This window comes from Microtus pennsylvanicus, chromosome 9, assembly GCF_037038515.1.
Source record: "Microtus pennsylvanicus isolate mMicPen1 chromosome 9, mMicPen1.hap1, whole genome shotgun sequence".
In the NCBI taxonomy this organism is placed as follows: domain Eukaryota; kingdom Metazoa; phylum Chordata; class Mammalia; order Rodentia; family Cricetidae; genus Microtus; species Microtus pennsylvanicus.
This window is the reverse complement of record NC_134587.1, coordinates 81,110,193-81,127,631: the sequence shown is the minus strand read 5'-3', so window position 1 is coordinate 81,127,631 and position 17,439 is coordinate 81,110,193. Positions and strand designations below refer to the sequence as shown.

Here is a 17,439-nt window from a genome sequence, read left to right as displayed (position 1 = left end):
GTAGCCCAAGCTATCTCCAAATTTGTGGCAATCTACTTGTTTCAGCCTTCCAAGTACTGAGATTGTAGGTATGGATCACCACTTCAACAAGACCATTGTTGTTTATAGATTTGTAGAGCTGTTAGTTATGGAGAATTCACAGGAGGCTCTAGAATAGCTGTTTTCCCCGCCGTTTTAAAGCATCGTTATGACAGGTCTTCGAGTCCTTCAGATTTCTTTCTCTTAGTGTAACATTTTCCTATTGGGACACTGTATCTAATGGAACTTTACATTCTTTATTGTACTCAAGAAGTATTCTGATGTGTAAATGTGCAAGTTTGGAAAACTTTATTTACCAGTTGGCGGACGTGGGTTCCTTCCCATCCTTAGTCTTCAGTTGTTGTAGATAATGCTTCTGTTACCATCGTGCGCATTTATTTTTACTGTCATGGGGTGGGGTGGGTGGGGTGGGGTGGGGTGGGGTGGGGGCGGGGCTTCTGGCATCAGAGGAGTAGCCGTTCTGGTGGAGAAGTTCTCCCCCTGTTATCTGATCATTTAACCTTTCTCACCTCCTTAAAGACCTTGTCTCCAAACTCGGTCTCCAGAACAGTTGTACTTAAGGGACAGGATTGACTTCAGTGTATTATCAGTTTATTTGAAAGTATTACACAGTTCAGCATACAGTGGCTTTGTTCTAACAGAGGCCACGTCCAACTCTCAACATCAACCCCCCTGCAGGCCCTAGAAAGGTACATGGTTAAGATAGAAATGAAACCGAAAAAGAGATGCAAATTCCTGGAATCTCACTCATTTGTGGGGCCTGGGTGGTCTCATTGGTAATCACTGTATGTAACGCAGAGTAGGGGTCCTTCTGATGATGGAAGGGACACTCATGAATTATGCTGGCACAGTGGACATAAATCTGAACTGCCAAGAGAAATGAGGATGAATGGTTTCACTGTCAACCAACGTGAAGGAAAGACTGTTTCAGCCTTAGTTCCTTCCCCCTGGTGGAGGGTCTCTGGGAGTCAGGAAGGCAGATGTCATCTGGGACATCAGTCACAGGGACTTATCCATGTTCCGTGTCATCATGCCCCATTCCTTCCCACACAGAACTATCTTTGAAGGAGAATGGTAGGTTCGCCAGTGATAGCATGAATCCCCACACGGACAGCTCGGCTTGCTGGTGTGAAGACAGTGATCTAAACTAAGGACGATCTGCACATCTTTCTAACATTTATTTGAATTAAATGTTTTCTTTCTTTCAGGGAACAACAAGTCATTTCAACTTCAAAGACTCCCAAGGTTGCCATCCTGGAACCGGGCTGGCAAGCGATAGGGAGGGAGCGAGACCATTATTTTCCATTCGCTTTCCAATTTCAAAGGATTCGAAGAGAATATAAAATGGCAGAGGTTTAAAGTTCATATTCAGGATGAATGATGATAATTCAGGCAAGACAGAAGATGAGTTGTATTGTGTATTTGTCAGGGATCAAAACGGGAACACACCTGAATATGACACCAAGTCACCATCTACACAACGCCCTTCAGCGAGTCCCGGGGATTGGAACGCTGCTAACCCAGATGACATGGTGGTGGACTATGAGATGGATCCGGCCGTGGACGGCAGTGAAAGTGTTTCTTTAAGCCATCAGCGTGTAGAAGCAATTGATTACCCAGAACCTTCAAGTGGTTTCATTAGTAAGCCCGGGTTTGCAATGCATAGCGATCCTACCCATCAGTCCTCAGCACTCAGTACGGTGACGCCCCTGAACCTGCATAGTAAGTTGGATTCCCTAGAGGCACCCCAGGAAGAGAGGTTTGAGCCCTCTCTGGCCGGTGTGTGCAAGTCTGATGATGGTTTCGACTGTGCAGACTCCGCTGCCCCTTTGGAGCTAAAACAGACATTTGACATGAAATCGGACGCAGCTAACTGCACCATGATAGCACGCCATTCTATTGAACGGGGTCAGCCTTTCCATGCTCCTGGAGGTCTGCCGCCAGCAACTGTGGGGGGTGGAAACACGCTGCTGTCCTGCCCCGTGTGGACATCACCTCAGCCCTCTGAGATGCGTGTGAGAGGAACTCATAACAGCGAGGGCTTTGAAAAGCTTCAAGCCCCGCCCCCAGAGGCTCTAAACACAACCTGCACGGTATGTTCTGATGTGCCGATGCAAACTGATGCTGCAGACATTGGAATTCCGTGCCAGGAGTCTTTAGGAAACGTTACCAAAGAGTACCCAGATGGGCCAGAGCAAGGACTCGTTGGAGACAAAGAGATCCAAGCTGTGACACCGGTTTCTGATGGCGTGGAGGTTCCCAGTGGGTCTGTATTACAGGAGTTCCATTGTGTATCTAAAGATGAACCAAACAGTGAGACTCATTCACACCGCTCATACGGTCAACAGGAAATGGGCCAAAGCCTGAGAGGAACACTGTGCAACCGTCACGTTGATGACGAATGCCCTTCACTGGTGCCAGCTTTTGATAAAAGTAAAACCAGCGTCCTGGACTCTGAGTGCAAAGTCACTACGACGGAAAACCTGCATTCCGCCTCTCATGGCAATAACTCAGAAATCCAAAAGAGTGCTGAAGAGCTGACCCTAAGAAGTGCTCCAGGGCAGAGGTTTTCACTGTGTGAGATGGCTTGGGATGGAAATGGTAGAGTCATTAGCACAAATCATACGGTTTGCACGTCAACACCAGCTCAGGACACCCCCAGTGTAAGCCTTACGCTTTCCCCTGTTGATGCGACAGAGAGGTGCAATCTCATGGAGAAAGGTCCAAGAGATGCCGAGACTGTACCAAACTTGAAAGGGGCAGCCATGAATGCGCCAAAGCCTAATCTGGGAAAATCGGCTACCAAAACGAATTCCACCGTAAGTAGCAAAGTTAGGAAAACAGAAATAATAAGTTACCCAAGGCCAAACTTCAAGAACATTAAGGCCAAAGTTATATCCAGATCAGTGCTGCAACCCAAAGATGCTTCTGCAATGAACGGTACACCCAAGCCTCAGATTACTGGGGTCTCCTCAGCCCCTCCAGTGCCTTCTAAACAGTTGACTGCTATGAACAGAAAATCGAGATCCGATTTGAATGCAGACAAAAAGACGGAGATCCTAATTAACAAGACAGACAAGCAACAGTTTAATAAACTCATTACCAGCCAGGCTGTGCATGTTTCAACTCATTCTAAAAACGCTTCGCTCAGGGTTCCAAGAGCAACATCTGCCGCGAAATCGAACCGGGAGGATGTTGACAAGACTTCAGCGTCTTCTCACGCAGCGAGCGAGACTGGGTCCGTAGCTGCATTTTTCCAGAAGATCAAAGGCATTCTCCCAGGGAAAATGAAAAGTTCAGAGTGTTTGGAAGTAACACTTGTTTCCCACATCGATCGGATTAGCCCTGAAAAGGGTGAAAAGGACTGCGAGGCTCCGACGGAAAAGCAAGAGCTGGGAAAGCCAACCACCAACGAGACTTCAGAATGCAAGCCCCCGTTTGTGGTGAGTGGACGCCACTGTCTGCTTCTGTCTGCTTCTAGGAATGAGGAAAGCTGGTGTATTAGCAGTATGCTGCCTATTAATTGATAATAATATCACCGAGCTTGACTCATGATTCATATCCATGTATTCTTTGTCCTGTCATCCAGTATAGAGAGTTAAATGGGTCAAAATATAACAACCTTACATAGTGAAAAACTTAGTTCTAGAGTTTTCTTGAACATGGCCTTTCCTTTTGATAGTGTTTTCAAAGAAAAAGTTGATGTTTTGCTGTATTAGGTATTTGAAGTGAAGCAGCTGACATCAGGCTATATTTTATTTTCTTTTCAAAAAGCGAAAAAAGGGGTGTAAGCATGCAAACCACATTTAAGAATTGGCTATGGAGTGCTGGTGATCAACATAAAAACCGACCCTGGTGTCTTGTTGGGGAAGCAGTTTTGGAAGCTGAGCCTAATCTCCCAGATTTGAGTCTCCTGCAGCCGGCTGTGTGACACAGGCCTGGTAACTTTGCCACAGCCAGAAGGGAAAGGATTTGGGCAGGGGGTGTGTAAGGTCCCCCGCCGCCCATTTTGCATGGATTTTTAATGCATGAAACAAATCCATACATAGTAAATAAAGCAAAATGTCTTCAACGGCACCTGTCAAACCACGAAGGGGACTAAACAGCATCACTTAAGAAATCAATGCTGCATTGTGCGCAGTTCAAAGGTTATTTTTCTTTAAACACATATGTGCATGGTTTTTTTTGACAGTGATATAATAAAACTAGTTTTCAAAGCACATGCCAGGCTGCTGTTGGGACTGTGTGCCCTCAGTCTATTTTTGGCAGTGGAGACGTAGGTGTATTTTCAGCCCCACACAGACTGCCCTTGAAATACTCGTCCTCTGGATCAGGACTGGATCTGTGCGCAGAGGAGGAAGATAGACATCCCTGGGGACTCCTGTGTAGGAGGAATGGAACAGCACCGTCAGGTCGCTTAGCAGGTCATGCAGGAAATGTCTAGATGATAAACTGGAGATACTCCTGACCTGGTCAGTTTACAGATGTTTGCCTTTCTATCAATAATTCTGTTGGTAAGGATGGAATGCCACAGGGATCTCTAATCCAATGGGTTTGTGTATTGTTTCAGAACGCAGACCCTTTAAGTTCTGTTTATGTCTAATTGAGGAAATTCAGATAGTTTAGAACTTTATCCAATTAAAATTAACTCAAAATTGTGGATAGGTGTTCCTGGCTTTTCGAGCCAGGGTTTCTCTGTAAGAGCTCTAGCTGTCCCACAAACTAGCTCTGTAGACCAGGCTGGCTTCGAACTATAGAGATCTGCCTGTCTCTGCCTCCCTGAGTGCTGGGATTAAAGGCGTGTGCCACCACTGCCCAGCTTAGACAGGTGTTTATAGATATGCAAAGAACCAAGATATTTGTCTTTAATTTATGGAGAATTCAGGTATCAACATGGCAGCCAGCGTGGTTTTGAATTCAGCACACAGTAGTAGCACAGGCTGATGTTGAATTTGAGATTTTTCTTGCTTTACACCCTTAATGCTAAGATTAGTTATGAACCAGTATGCTTAGCTTTATGAGAGACATTTATTAACTTGTAGACCCCCAGTACTAGAAAAACTACCATAAAGTTTCCTGAACATTGGTCTTTGAATATAAATTGCTTATGTCATTCTAAAACCAGAGCATTTCCTTATATTTCCAATTTGGTAGCTGTAGGCCCATGATGTGGTGTTGAGGTAAGGCCATGGAATCATCAGGGAAGCCAGATTCCAGTAGTTTGCACTTTAGCAATTTCACAGTGAGACCTTAGGATTAGGTGTGAAATGCTTTATAAGGCTGTAAGGACTGTCCCACAGACTCATCGCTGGCACCTTTCCTTATCTTCTAGAATAAGGAACTATGCTTCTGTGACCCTGTCTTACATAGAGTGGCGTCCTCCAATTTGTCTAATTCAACCCCCACACAGTTCTAGGCTTAGGAAGGGAGGGTGTGAAGAGGTCAGACTGACTGTCATAGCTCCAGGTGTGGCTGATTGTAGAATGCTAAGCACGTGTACTGGTGTTTCATCTTGTTAGTCACCTCAGCAGTTCCCAGTTCCTGCTGTAGAAGGATGGTAAGGTGTGTGTGTGTGTATGTGTGTGTGTGCACTTGCGCTTGCATATAGTCTGTTGATCTTAGTCTCCAGCTAAAGTAATTTACTCAAGGTTGCCTTCCACCTTACTGCTGTTTGGTGATCTTTGTTTACCTGAAACTTTAGGAAGGTTTTTATTTAGAAGAAGTGATTTAAGACCGCTATAGAGGGTTATAAGTGGTTGCCCATTACAGAGGTTATGTGTTCAAGATAGCATGCTGTTACATAAAGGAAAGATGGGCCCGTGTGCCTTTCTTATAGGCTGTTGTCTAATTGCGCCAGCGATGCTCAGTAATGCCCATTGTTCTTTCCAGCAACAGCAGGGCAGTTGTTACCTATGGTCATACTTCAGAGGGTGTATTTCAAGCTCACACAACTGTGAAGGAAACAGATGCTCAAACTCAGGTCTCCTATGCCTCACAAAACCTCAAAATTTTTCAGAATGTGGGCTCTGAGAGTAAAATAAATGATCCGTGGAAGGTTCACTCTCATACATTGAAGAGAAGTTTGCTTTTACTTTATAAGAGAAAGTTTCTCGGGTTGGAGAGAGAGCTCTTCCAGAGGCCGAGTTCAATTCCCAGCACCCACATGGCAGCTAACAACATCTGTAATGGGATCTGGTGCCCTCTTCTGGCATGCAGGAATACATGCAGGCAGAAAACTTTATACATAATAAAATCTTAAAGTAAAAGTTTCTCTGGGTAGAGGATTCTGTGTCGCTCTCCAGGGTCAATGTGACCTGCAGCAGTTCACTTGGGACAATAGCTATTAAATTAGTATTGAGTTCGCCTAGTGTATGGATTCAACAGCCATCAGTGTGGGACTTTACATATCTGTGGGAAATAATCAGCTGTGATTAGACAAAGGAGGGTCACGGTAGGGAATATGCAAGCCTGAGCTTAAGAGCATGCGGTTTGGATAATTTTAAATTTGTGGCTCCATAATTCACTGCAAAGTGACCCCTCTATGAGACACAGCTTTTCTCTATGTAAAGGGAGAAGGAAATTGCAGTTTACAGTGTTAGAATTTGTACTTGGAGTAAATCTCTCATGTCCTTATCTCTACAGTGGAAACATTGCTTAGGCACCTACTGTGTATGCCACATATACAGCCTTGTTAAGGGTATAAAGAAAGACAACGTTGGTCCAAATGTGTTATCTAGTCCAGTGGGACTGTCAGAAAATAAGCCACCAGGGCTTTAGTTCTGAGTTCTGAGTGTTACAGGAGAGGAAGATGGGTGGTGACAATTAGGAAGATTATTAAGGGAAACTTCTTACGAAAATGCCACTTCGTCACTTGCCGTAACGTATAGGGCCTCATTCAGGGTAGGGCAAACACCAAGTGTAAAGATGAAGAAACATAGGAAGGTATTCTGATGCAGGGGATGGCCAGGTAGAGGTTGTGATGGGAGTGGAGAACGCAAGGAAGACAATGGCAGGGGCTGCCACATCCTGAATGGTTTGATGTGACCTTAGAAGATTCTGGTAGAATATTTGTATACTGTGACTGTCTTTACAAAGGTGCCTTCTGATTGGTTTAACTGAGAGATGAATGGCCAATAATTAGGCAGGAGAGGATAGGCGGGACTTCCAGGAAGAGAAAAGAAGAGCAGGAGAATCTAGGTGCACAAGAGATGCCAGGAGACATGGAGAGGAAACAGGAGGTGCAAGATGGAAGAGCAGTAATGCCATGTGATGGCATATAGATTGATATAAATGGGTTAATTAAATTATAAGAGCTAGCTAGGAACAAGTCTAAGCTATAGGCTGAGCTTTCATAATTAATAAGTCTCCATGTCATAATTTGGGAGTGGACACACAGGACAGAAAAGAGTATAGCTACGTTTCTGTAGAAGGGGGAAGAAGCCGCGGCAGAGGTTGAGACAGATGGAATTCCGAGTGCTGGAATTAAAGGCGTGCGCCACCATCGCCCGGCCACAATAATTCTTATAAAGGAAAACATTTAATTGGGGTGGCTTACAGATTAGAAATTTATCTATTATCCTCATGTCAGGTCCTGGTGGTGAGCAGGCAGACATGGTGCTAGAAAAGGAGCCAAAAGACCTACGTCTTGATCCACAGGCAACAGGAAGTGCACTGAACCAGGCCTAGTTTGAGCATAGGAGACCTCAAAGTCGGCCCACAGTGACACACTTCCCCCAACAAGGCCAAGTCTACTTCAGCAAGACTACTCCCTACCAAGCTATGGGGGCCAATTACATTCACACTGCCACAGGGTATGACAGATAAATCTTACTGGGTTATTAGTTGATAATGGGTTTAGAATTTAGACTGGAGAGCTGCCGTCGTACTATCTATACTTCACCTGGAGTTACACCTGAAGGAATCTAAGTCAGCCTCACCACAGAGCCATCCAAGCATCCATGCTAACTGCTTCACTATTCACAGTGGCCAGACACAGAGCAAGCCTAGAAGCCTGCAAACAAAACCCTATTCATCTGTAAAAATGAGTGAAATTGTCACCTATTGGAGAACAGAAATCATCCTGTTGGGTTAAACAAGTCAGACTCGGAGACACAACATGGTTTCTTTCAAACACAGAATTTGTCTGTCCCATGTAGTACATATGTGAGTGTACATGCAAATGCGTGCACACCTTGAATATAGACTGTGACAAAGAAGAGGACTAAAAGTTGGAATTAAAGGATGACCAATGACAAAAAAAAATCACATTTTGCTAGATTAAGTATATATGTGTAGGTGTATACGCACACATATGCACATACGTGTGACATGAAGTAGAAGGCAAATTTTGGAGGAGGAAGAGGTTGAGAAGATAAGGGATAGCTCCAGTAAAATGTGGATAAGATATAACTGTGGACACTGCCATATTATGTATGCCATAAAACTCACTATTCTGTAAGCGAGCTAAAAATTAAAAAATTAGAATGGTATTCTGGATAGTGTAAGGGCTCTGTGTTAGTGAATGCCAACAATAATAGAATCGTTGTTGTTCTTACTGAGTAGAAAGATCTCAGTGGGGAGACACAGACAGAAATTAAATACAGGGGCAGCCGGAGGGGAAAGTGTTGGCTGGGAAAGTGCATCAGTCACAGTTGAACAGCAGACAAGCTATGTAGGATGAGTCCATGGGGAGAGAAGGGAACAAACCCAAGCTGTAGCCCCAGTGAAGCCTGGCCTTGAAAGGTACCAGAGCAAGAATAGGCAGGCAGAGCCTGGCGGTGGTGGCGCACGCCTTTAATCCCAGCACTCCGGAGGCAGAGGCAGGCGGATCTCTGTGAGTTCGAGACCAGCCTGGTCTACAGAGCTAGTTCCAGGATAGGCTCCAAAGCCACAGAGAAACCCTGTCTCGAAAAAAAAAAAAAATAAAGAAAGAAAAAAAAAAAAAGAATAGCAGCTACGGGGAACCTGAGTACTCGCTACCAAGAGGACTGAACAGTGTTGCTGAAGTCAACCCCAGACCTCGGAGATCAGTTCTACTAATGTGCCTGTGGATAGATCAGGACAAATTAAAGTCAGCCATTCATAGTAAAAACGGTAATTAATTACTTCTCTGGCACAGCCACCGAGACGGAAGGTTTCTGTCACAAAGTAGACACCACAGGGATGGGTAAAGCACGAGACTGAAATCTTCTGGTTTTCTCACAGGGTTCTGCACCCAAAACAGCCACCACCCTAGGAAGAAACATTTCCAAGCCCGACCCCTGCAGCCTGAGGAAAGCAACAGGTCTCAAAGCCAAAGTGGGGCCTGCTGTCTCCTGCCTGAGGAGGAAGAATGACAGCAGAATCCTAGGCTCCGAGAGGGCCTTATCGCCTCAGAGGATCAGGCGTGTGTCCAGCTCTGGTAAGAAAAAACAGACTCAACTATACTCTTTGAGGCCCTTTATCAATTATTTGTGTCTAAAACTGGGCTTGGCAGAAAGCAGAAAGACCATCTGGTTTTAGAACAAATGCACTATGTCACTGAGGCAGCTAGCTTTTTGTGGTCCAAAAGCCTGCTCAGGAAAGATGGAGAGATGGAGAGGCAACACAGCGCCCCACCTTTGAGCAGCGTAAATCTGCTTTGGGGAGTAGCTGATGCGCATAAACTTCCAGGCTATCCGAAGCATGGGTGTGTAACTGTGCCATTGGCTAGCTGTCGTAAATATTGCTATAATCTTGGTTGTCAATTTGACATGCCTGGGAAGAAGGAGCCTCAATTAAGAAATTGCTTCCATCAGATTGGCTCGAGGGCACGTCTATGGTGTGTTTTCTTGGTTGCTAATTTGATGTAGGAGGAACCAGGACGCTGTGGGCATCCTGAGGCAGGCGGGCCCGGGATGCAGAAGAAAGGTAGCTTGAAACCTGGGAACAAACCAGCAAGCAGCACTCCTCCTGGGCTCTGCTTCCATTCCTGCCTCAAGTTCTTGCCCTGACTTCCCTCAGTTGGACTGACCTGGAAGTTTAAGAGGAAATATTGTTTCCTCCTCAAGTTACTTTCAGTAGTGGTGTTTATCGCAGCTGCAGGAAGCAAACAGGAACACATGAATTATTTTATTAAAATTAAAAAAAAACCTGAGTGTAGTGTCGGACCTGTATAATCCTGTTACTTAGAAGGCCAAGACAGGAGGATTGCAAGTTCAAGCCCCTCCTGGAATGATGTGTATGTATGTATGTATGTATGTATGTATATGTATATGTATGTATACTTTGTCTCAAAAAAAAACAACAAAAAAACTGGGGTTGGGGGGAGCAAGCTTGTAAGATGACTCAGGGTTCTGGCTTCCAACTCTGGCCCGAGTTTGATCTGAGGGTCCCCCAGAGTAGAAGGAGAACCAACTCCCACAGGTTGTCCTCTGACCTCCACACATGCTCGCCGGCATGTGTATTCTCTTCCTCTCACACACATTAAATAAATGTAACAAAACTTTAGTAAATGGCTATGTACTTAATATGCAGTAAGGATTTTTGAGTGTTCATAACATTCCCCCATCACCTATGAAGAGATTACCCCACCTCCAATTTTGCTGAGAGACAATACGGAGCTAGGAGAGCAACTACGAAGTTAAACTTGCCTGACGTGAACTTTAGTTTACCTTGGCCTGTCTTTTCGAAGTTCTAGCTCTAGTCGGATTAGTCTGAAATTTGATAGTATCAAGAATGGCTGCTAAGGGCCTTACTAAACCTGGCAGATGTTCAGATCGCTCTGCCTTGTGAGCCGGGACAGCAAGTGCGAAATTCATCCCTTTCCGAGACTAAGAAGAAAAGCCTGCTTAGTCACCCCAGCCGGCTGAGAGCGTTCCGTAGGGAACACCCCTCATTTCTGTAGGTACAACCTTGAGCAAATTAAAGGCGTGCCAGGTAGATCCCTCGTAAAAAATTGTGACTGCTAGTGAATGTTAAAAAAATGTGCCTCTAAAGTGATGTGTTCCCACATGTGAGACTGCTTTACAGAACCTATAAAGCCGGCCGGATCCCGGAGAACCGCTTTACGGCACTGCAACTTAGCTTTTTTACGATCGATTCGCCGGTTCTCTCCCAAAGCTGCTGGTGCGAGACGCCTGCTATGCTTGAACATGTGCTGTTCAGATTCTTGGCTACTGCCAAGGCCATGAGGATGGAGGAGCTGACGCCAGATGATGTGGGAGAAGAGGGATTTCCATTCATTTCCGTCTCCAGGGAGAAATGAATGAGTTGGAGAAACGTGTCCCCACCAAGTAGCCATCATTGTGGGGTGGGAGAGGGTGGTAGAGAAACTAAAGTATGCCAGGGATGGGAGGGAAGCAGTGGTCCTTGATTTCTATATTGTCACCACTGGGAGTCTCCAGGAGGGAGGGCTGAGTTCTGGTCCTTCTTGCTGCTGCCTGATGGGGCTCCTGGTCTTTGCCAGGAGTTGTTGCCAGGAGTTGGAGAGTGCTTCCTGCTTTGATGTTTGGAGCACCTGGGACTTGGTGCCATGTGGAGCTGTGGTTGCTGGCTCCCTGGCCTGTAGTTAGGGGCCCTGTGTTCTGGTTTCATTCTGGCACCCCTGAGCTGCCAGGCTTGGCTTGGCATGCGTTTCCCCTCCCTTGGCATGGACGGTTGTCAAGTATAAGGGTTTCAAAATCTTAGGCTCCAACATCTTTTGCAGGCTTGTTTTTCTAGGGATGATCTGGAACTTGCCCACTTTTCTGAGGAATGGCTGCTACTGGGGTGATTATGGGAGGCTTGGCTGCTTGCATACTTACACACGCCCTCTGGAAGTCAGCTTCCCACTGGGGTCTACTTAAACAGATGGAATTCTTTTTGGAACGGATCAGTCTTTTTAAAAGTCTCTCTACCATGTGTTATGTATATTGTGTCCTAAGAGAAATGTGGACCTGTTAGTCTAAAGATTTATTTTTATTTGATGTGGGTGTTGGGAATTGAACCCAGGTGAGCTTGTGAGAGTTAAAAAACTAAGTGTACACACACACACACACACACACACACACACACACTCACACACTTCTTTTTGAGAAAAGGTTTGAGACTCTTTTTCCCTGGCTGATCTGGAACTTGCCGTGTATCTCAGGTTGTCCCTGAACTTGCAGCAATTCTCCTGCCTCTACCTTGAATACTTATGGTACAGGCATGTGCTACCATGCCCCATTACTTGGCAGTTTTCTACATATGAATAGAAAAAAATGGAATGTAACTCTAACTATTATGGGTTTGAATTATAGGTTTTGTTTTTGTATGGTTAGAAGACTCTGTGGACTGAATGCTTGCCTCCCCGCAAATTCAAATGTGGAAGCCCTAACTTTGGAGGTAGGGTCTGTGAGGAATCTCACAGCTAAGTGAAGTCAGAAAGAGGAGACCCTAGTTCAACTCTGACATATAGGAGGAAGAAGAAATACAGGAGCCTTGTGAGGTACTTGAGAAAGGGGCCATCTTGTATCCACGAAGAGACTCTTGCTGGAATCAGTTTAGCTGAGAACTTGGTCTTAGGGGCACCTCAGCTGCTAGAAAAGAGACAATAAATTCCTGTTGCTTGGGTCAGCCAGTCTGAGGTGTTTGTTCTGGCTAGTTGAAATAAGACAGAAGACTAACTCAGCTGTGCAGTATTATGTTTAAAAATTAGTAACTGGGACTCGTTTGGAGAGTCACCACAATTTGGGAGGTGGTGTTGTGGAGGGAGGAAATGTAATACAGGTGAGCTAAAAAGAGACGCGAACTCCAGGAGCAAGAACAGAGCACCTTTAGATCACTGAGAGCCTTTGCCCTTTGCCGCACAATGAGGCGCTTGTGTATTGGCAAACTGAAACCCGATGGATGCCACTCACTGTCATCTCCCACATTGACTGTTGGGAAGGTGAGTGGCAGCAGCCTCCCAGCCAACGTGGGGTTTTCAATGAATCCTTTCAGAAAACTAAGCAGAAAGTCAGACCCAGAATCAAATAGCATTTAGAAAACAAAACAAAAACCATGAGCAAGAGAAAGAACACCGTTAAGCCATCGTGGTACTTCCATTTCATTGCCGAACACGGAAACTTGTATATGATGCCAGAATATAAACTAATACAAGTCAAACTGGAGTGCTTTCGCTTTTGACTGCGGGTGCTGCTGTTGGCGGGGGTGCTAGGGTTGAACCCAGGATTGCCAGTTGGGCCTTGAGCCGGCGAAGCGAGTGCTCTACCTGCCACTGGACTAGCTCCCCCGCTCTGTTTTCTTTTGTTAATGAAGTCAATTAAGTATGATTAGATAATGATGGAAATTTTCGTAACAAGTATTATGCTGAGGATAATCAGCTCCCTCAACTCAAGGGCTGCCAGTTTCTAGGCCTCTGACTAGTTCACCCTCACGATGGTGTTCTGAGGCTTATTCCCAACATGCAAACTAGAAAACTGCCACGGCTTAGTTAAAGGACAACTGGGGTTTTGCAGCTGGGAAGGGCAGAGGTGGGACTCAAACCAGGCAGCACCCCTCCCCACCTAGTTCGAGCTCTTAGCCTGGCGTAGTCACTCTGAAGATACACCATTGGAATTGGTTTTGAGCAAATTAAAAATTGTCTGTTCCTAGCTAAATGGTTTAGAGACTGTGCCCTTTTTAGGCCCCGCACTTCAAGTGGTCTTCTCAGCTTTCTGCAGTGTGAATTCCACAAGACTGTTGGAAACTGACAGCATAGTGGACGTGCTCAGCCAGGAGGCTCCTTGTGCTGTGCTCGGTTCTGCCGTCTACAGAGATTCGCTCACCATCCATTTTAGTTGGACTGATGTGGGCTAATAAGAGTATGCTTCTCTGGGTGAGTGAGTCCTTGAAGTGAATCAGGGCTGCATGGCAAGAGACAGCTTGTAGTTTTACTCTAGAGAAAGAGAAGTAGCCCTTGGTGATAATAAACCTTCATTTTTATTTGACTTATTGTAGGTTTACTAACCCATTCTTTTACATCCCTTCTGAGATAGTAGTACATCTAGAACTCGTCATGACATGTCTGTTATTGTGGTTTTTCTTCTTTCTCATTCAAGCGCAGCTTCTGGACCTGTATAAACACTTTCGTTCATTTAGCATTTAAAAATCTTTAAAGATCTTACAGTATTCTTCTGAGTTTGAGAGAGATAAAGTAGAAATTTTCTCATGTCTAATAGTTACTAAAATCTGGAAATTATCACTACTAGCAGATAGTCTTATATTTGTCAGTAACTACAGCACTTAAGAGTGTGTCCTGGGACTTCTATTGCAACAAGAATCATAGCGGATGGGCTCGGGAGTGTTATGATATGGCAAGCGCTATCCTAAGCTTTCTTGTGTGTTTGTTCACAGCTCTGGAGGGGCTATAAAGCAAACTCTGGAGATTGCTCTAGAGAGTGACGCATGAGGTGTCACTGCGCAGTCACTTAGCCATCGAGGGATACCCGCTCTGTCCTGGACAGTCCATTAGACTGCGAGACTACAAGTGTCAACACACTAGGGGTGTGCTCTCTGGGGGACCCGAGAGGGGTGTCTGAGCCGAGCCTTCTCAGCCGAATGTCCTGGCTGCTGAGACTGTGTGCTATGCTGCGTGCTAATTTTCTTACATGACTGTCTTCTGCCAAACTGACATCCACAGGCCAGGGTCCAGGGATGAGTTATTTTTATATTTCCAGTGCTCAGCACAATACACCTGTTATATAACGGGCATTTAAAGCGTCCTTGAGCTTGACTTGATCAGGGACTTAGACAAAGCACTGAGTCTCGACAGTACAGGGAGGAAACCAGCTCAGCCTAAGGGGAGACTGGAGAAGAATGGGGGCCTTTGAGCTAATCTTTGTGTGCATCAAAAGGAGCGTGTCAGTAGGCGAGGTTGCAGGCATCACCAAAGCTTCTGAAAGGCTGTAGCATATCTGGGAGTAGTAGGGTCAGGGTCTGGATGTGTTCAGATCAGTGAGCATTGAGCTTCTGTTTCAGGGGAGCTGCCGTCAGATGGGTTCCGGTCATCTAGATGTAAATCCCAAGGCTCCTACATGGATCAGGGAGTAGAAAATATAGCGTGTGTTTAAAATATTGTGGACTTCCTGATTGGCTTGCTTGGTGGAGAATGGTCTCAAGGGTATGCCTACAGTTTTCTTTGTTCGATGGTTGGATATATACAGGGAGAGGTCGTAAGTCAAAATCAAAAAGAGAACAAGAAAAGGTTTTCAGGAGGTAAATGGCTACAAACTACTTCCAAAGATGGGTGTATGTTTCTGATGAGAGATGATACAAATGTATAGAGGTTACTTCAACCTGTGGACAAAGCCAATGAGGATAAGAGCAAGAAGATAATTGCGACAGCCAGACAATGAGAGACTAGAGGTGCAGCAGCGTCCACAAGAGTTTGCCCTTGAAATAAAGGGAATGAAGAAGAATGCAGATGTTAGATTAGGGAGAACAAAGAGAGGCAAAAGGAGTGAAAGTGAGGAACAGCATTGACCCAGTTTTCCAGCTCACTTTTATGGCCATGGATGATTCACCCCAAGAGTTTCCGAGGATTTTAATTGACTCATATTTCTTTGTAACCCTAGGAAAGGAAATAAACTAAGATTGTGATCAATGTTGAAGTCTCAATAAGCTTCCTACACAAAGTAGTTCTGCCCATAAACTTGGCTTCTAATGAGCCTGGAAGCTGTCTTTGCTGGTGGTTTTGACGCTGCCCTTGTCCCCAGGACCCTGTGCTAATCAAATGCCTTTTCTATTGAGACACACCCCAGGCTTTTCCTGCATTCCTTTCTTGATTTTCAGTATAAGTGTCACTTGCTAAAATCTTCCTTGGTGGATATGGAAGGCTCTATCTATTTCGGGAGGGCTCAGGAAGGATGGACTCTCCAACTCTTGGTTTACTGTGCTCTGAATTTTAAATGTTCTCTCAGGTTCCCAGGCCCGTGACTAAGGGAGTTATTTTTGTTTAGTGCCCATTCTGAGCTAGCCGATACTTGGTGAAAGTGCTCAGAGACAGGTACCGACGGCACCGCCCTCAGCACCCGCTTCTGCGTTATTCCAGTCATCGTGAGAACCTTGCTTGGTGGATGTTCTTGTTGCTCTGCCAAATTACCCCTCTTAGGCCTGGGGTTGTTTATTTGGTGATTCACCTGTGCTGCTGTGGTTCCTAATGTCAGCTTGCCCTTGAATCCAAGCATGTGGGGAGAGCCTTATTGTGGCTAAATCCTGAAGTCACACTTCACAGTTTGTGAGCATAGGGTGGAGATGAAGCCCCGTGTCCTGGATGGTAATTGAATTAACAAGTAGCTGGAGGGTTACTAGTTGAATGGCATAATCCAAACCTAGAGAATCGAACAGATTGTGATTCTTACCAGCTGAATAAGGAAGGTGATGGGTTCTCGTTTCATATCTTGTTCTAACAGTAAAAAAGATAAGTAACAACACTTCTACAAACAGCCACTGTGGGTGTCAAGCCTCTGGTTTATGCCCTTACTTGGATTGAAGACCAGTCTTAATTGACGCTGGTGTTTTCTAATGTTTAAGACCCCGCAGAAGGGTAGATGTGATTTTTACCTGTGTTTGCAGCCCTTGGTAGGTGGAGGCAGGCAGATTGCCCTAAGTTTGAGCTACACAGACCCTGTCTCAAAAAGAGAACATACCAAACAAACAAACAGAACCCAGAAATAGAAAGAATACACATGGATGGAAAACCAGGCAGGACAAGGACAGAGAGGCTGGAAATAGAGGAAGGTACATGACCAGTGAGGACACACCAGGACCAGATCTGTAATAAAGAACAGGGGCAGTTTTCCAGCAAAGGCAGCCAGTGTGATTTGACTTCCCCAATGCTGTGAATTTTAATCAGTTGATTTAGGTAGTTTTTCAGTTCTTCTCTTTCCATCATAGTTGTTATAAAAGTAACATTTTAACTGAACAACAAGGAGAGGGGAAAAATCCTCCTTTCAATTTACCACCACAATAACTTTCTGCTGTCAGATGTATGGCTAGTATTCCTGTGCAGATATAGACATATTTACAGGGCCAATAGGAATCCCATTGTGAATGATCAGCAGTCAGATTGGTTCTGTTTACAAGGTACTTGAAATGCGTTAAAGGTTTAACGTTTAAGGTTTCTTTTTTTTCTTTTTTCTTTTGGATTTTTCGAGACAGAGTTTCTCCATAGCTTTTGGTTCCTGTCCTGGAACTAGCTCTTGTAGACCAGACTGGCCTCGAACTCACAGAGATCCGCCTGTTTCTGCCTCCCGAGTGCTGGGATTAAAGGTGTGGGCTACCACCGCCCGGCTAAGGTTTCTTTTCCTATCAAGTACTATATCTGCATGTACACCTGGATGTCAGCAGAGGGCACTGGATCTCACTAAAGACAATTGTGAGCTACCTGTGGCTTCTGGGAATTGAACTCAGGACATTTGGAAGAGAAACAAGTGTTCT

At 45.1% G+C, this 17,439-nt stretch overlaps 1 protein-coding gene across 4 annotated transcripts in view; it reads left to right on the top strand.

Annotated features, from left to right (window-relative positions):
- Positions 1-17,439, top strand: part of Mtus1 (microtubule associated scaffold protein 1) — a 127,640-nt gene that overhangs the window by 33,703 nt on the left and 76,498 nt on the right. For all 4 annotated transcript variants that reach the window (XM_075986575.1, XM_075986577.1, XM_075986574.1 and 1 more), the window contains exons 2-3: positions 1,248-3,482; positions 9,244-9,439. In XM_075986575.1, coding sequence (XP_075842690.1) covers positions 1,413-3,482; positions 9,244-9,439 — 2,266 coding nt within the window. In that variant the 5' untranslated portion in view covers positions 1,248-1,412. The remainder of the gene's footprint in view (positions 1-1,247; positions 3,483-9,243; positions 9,440-17,439) is intronic.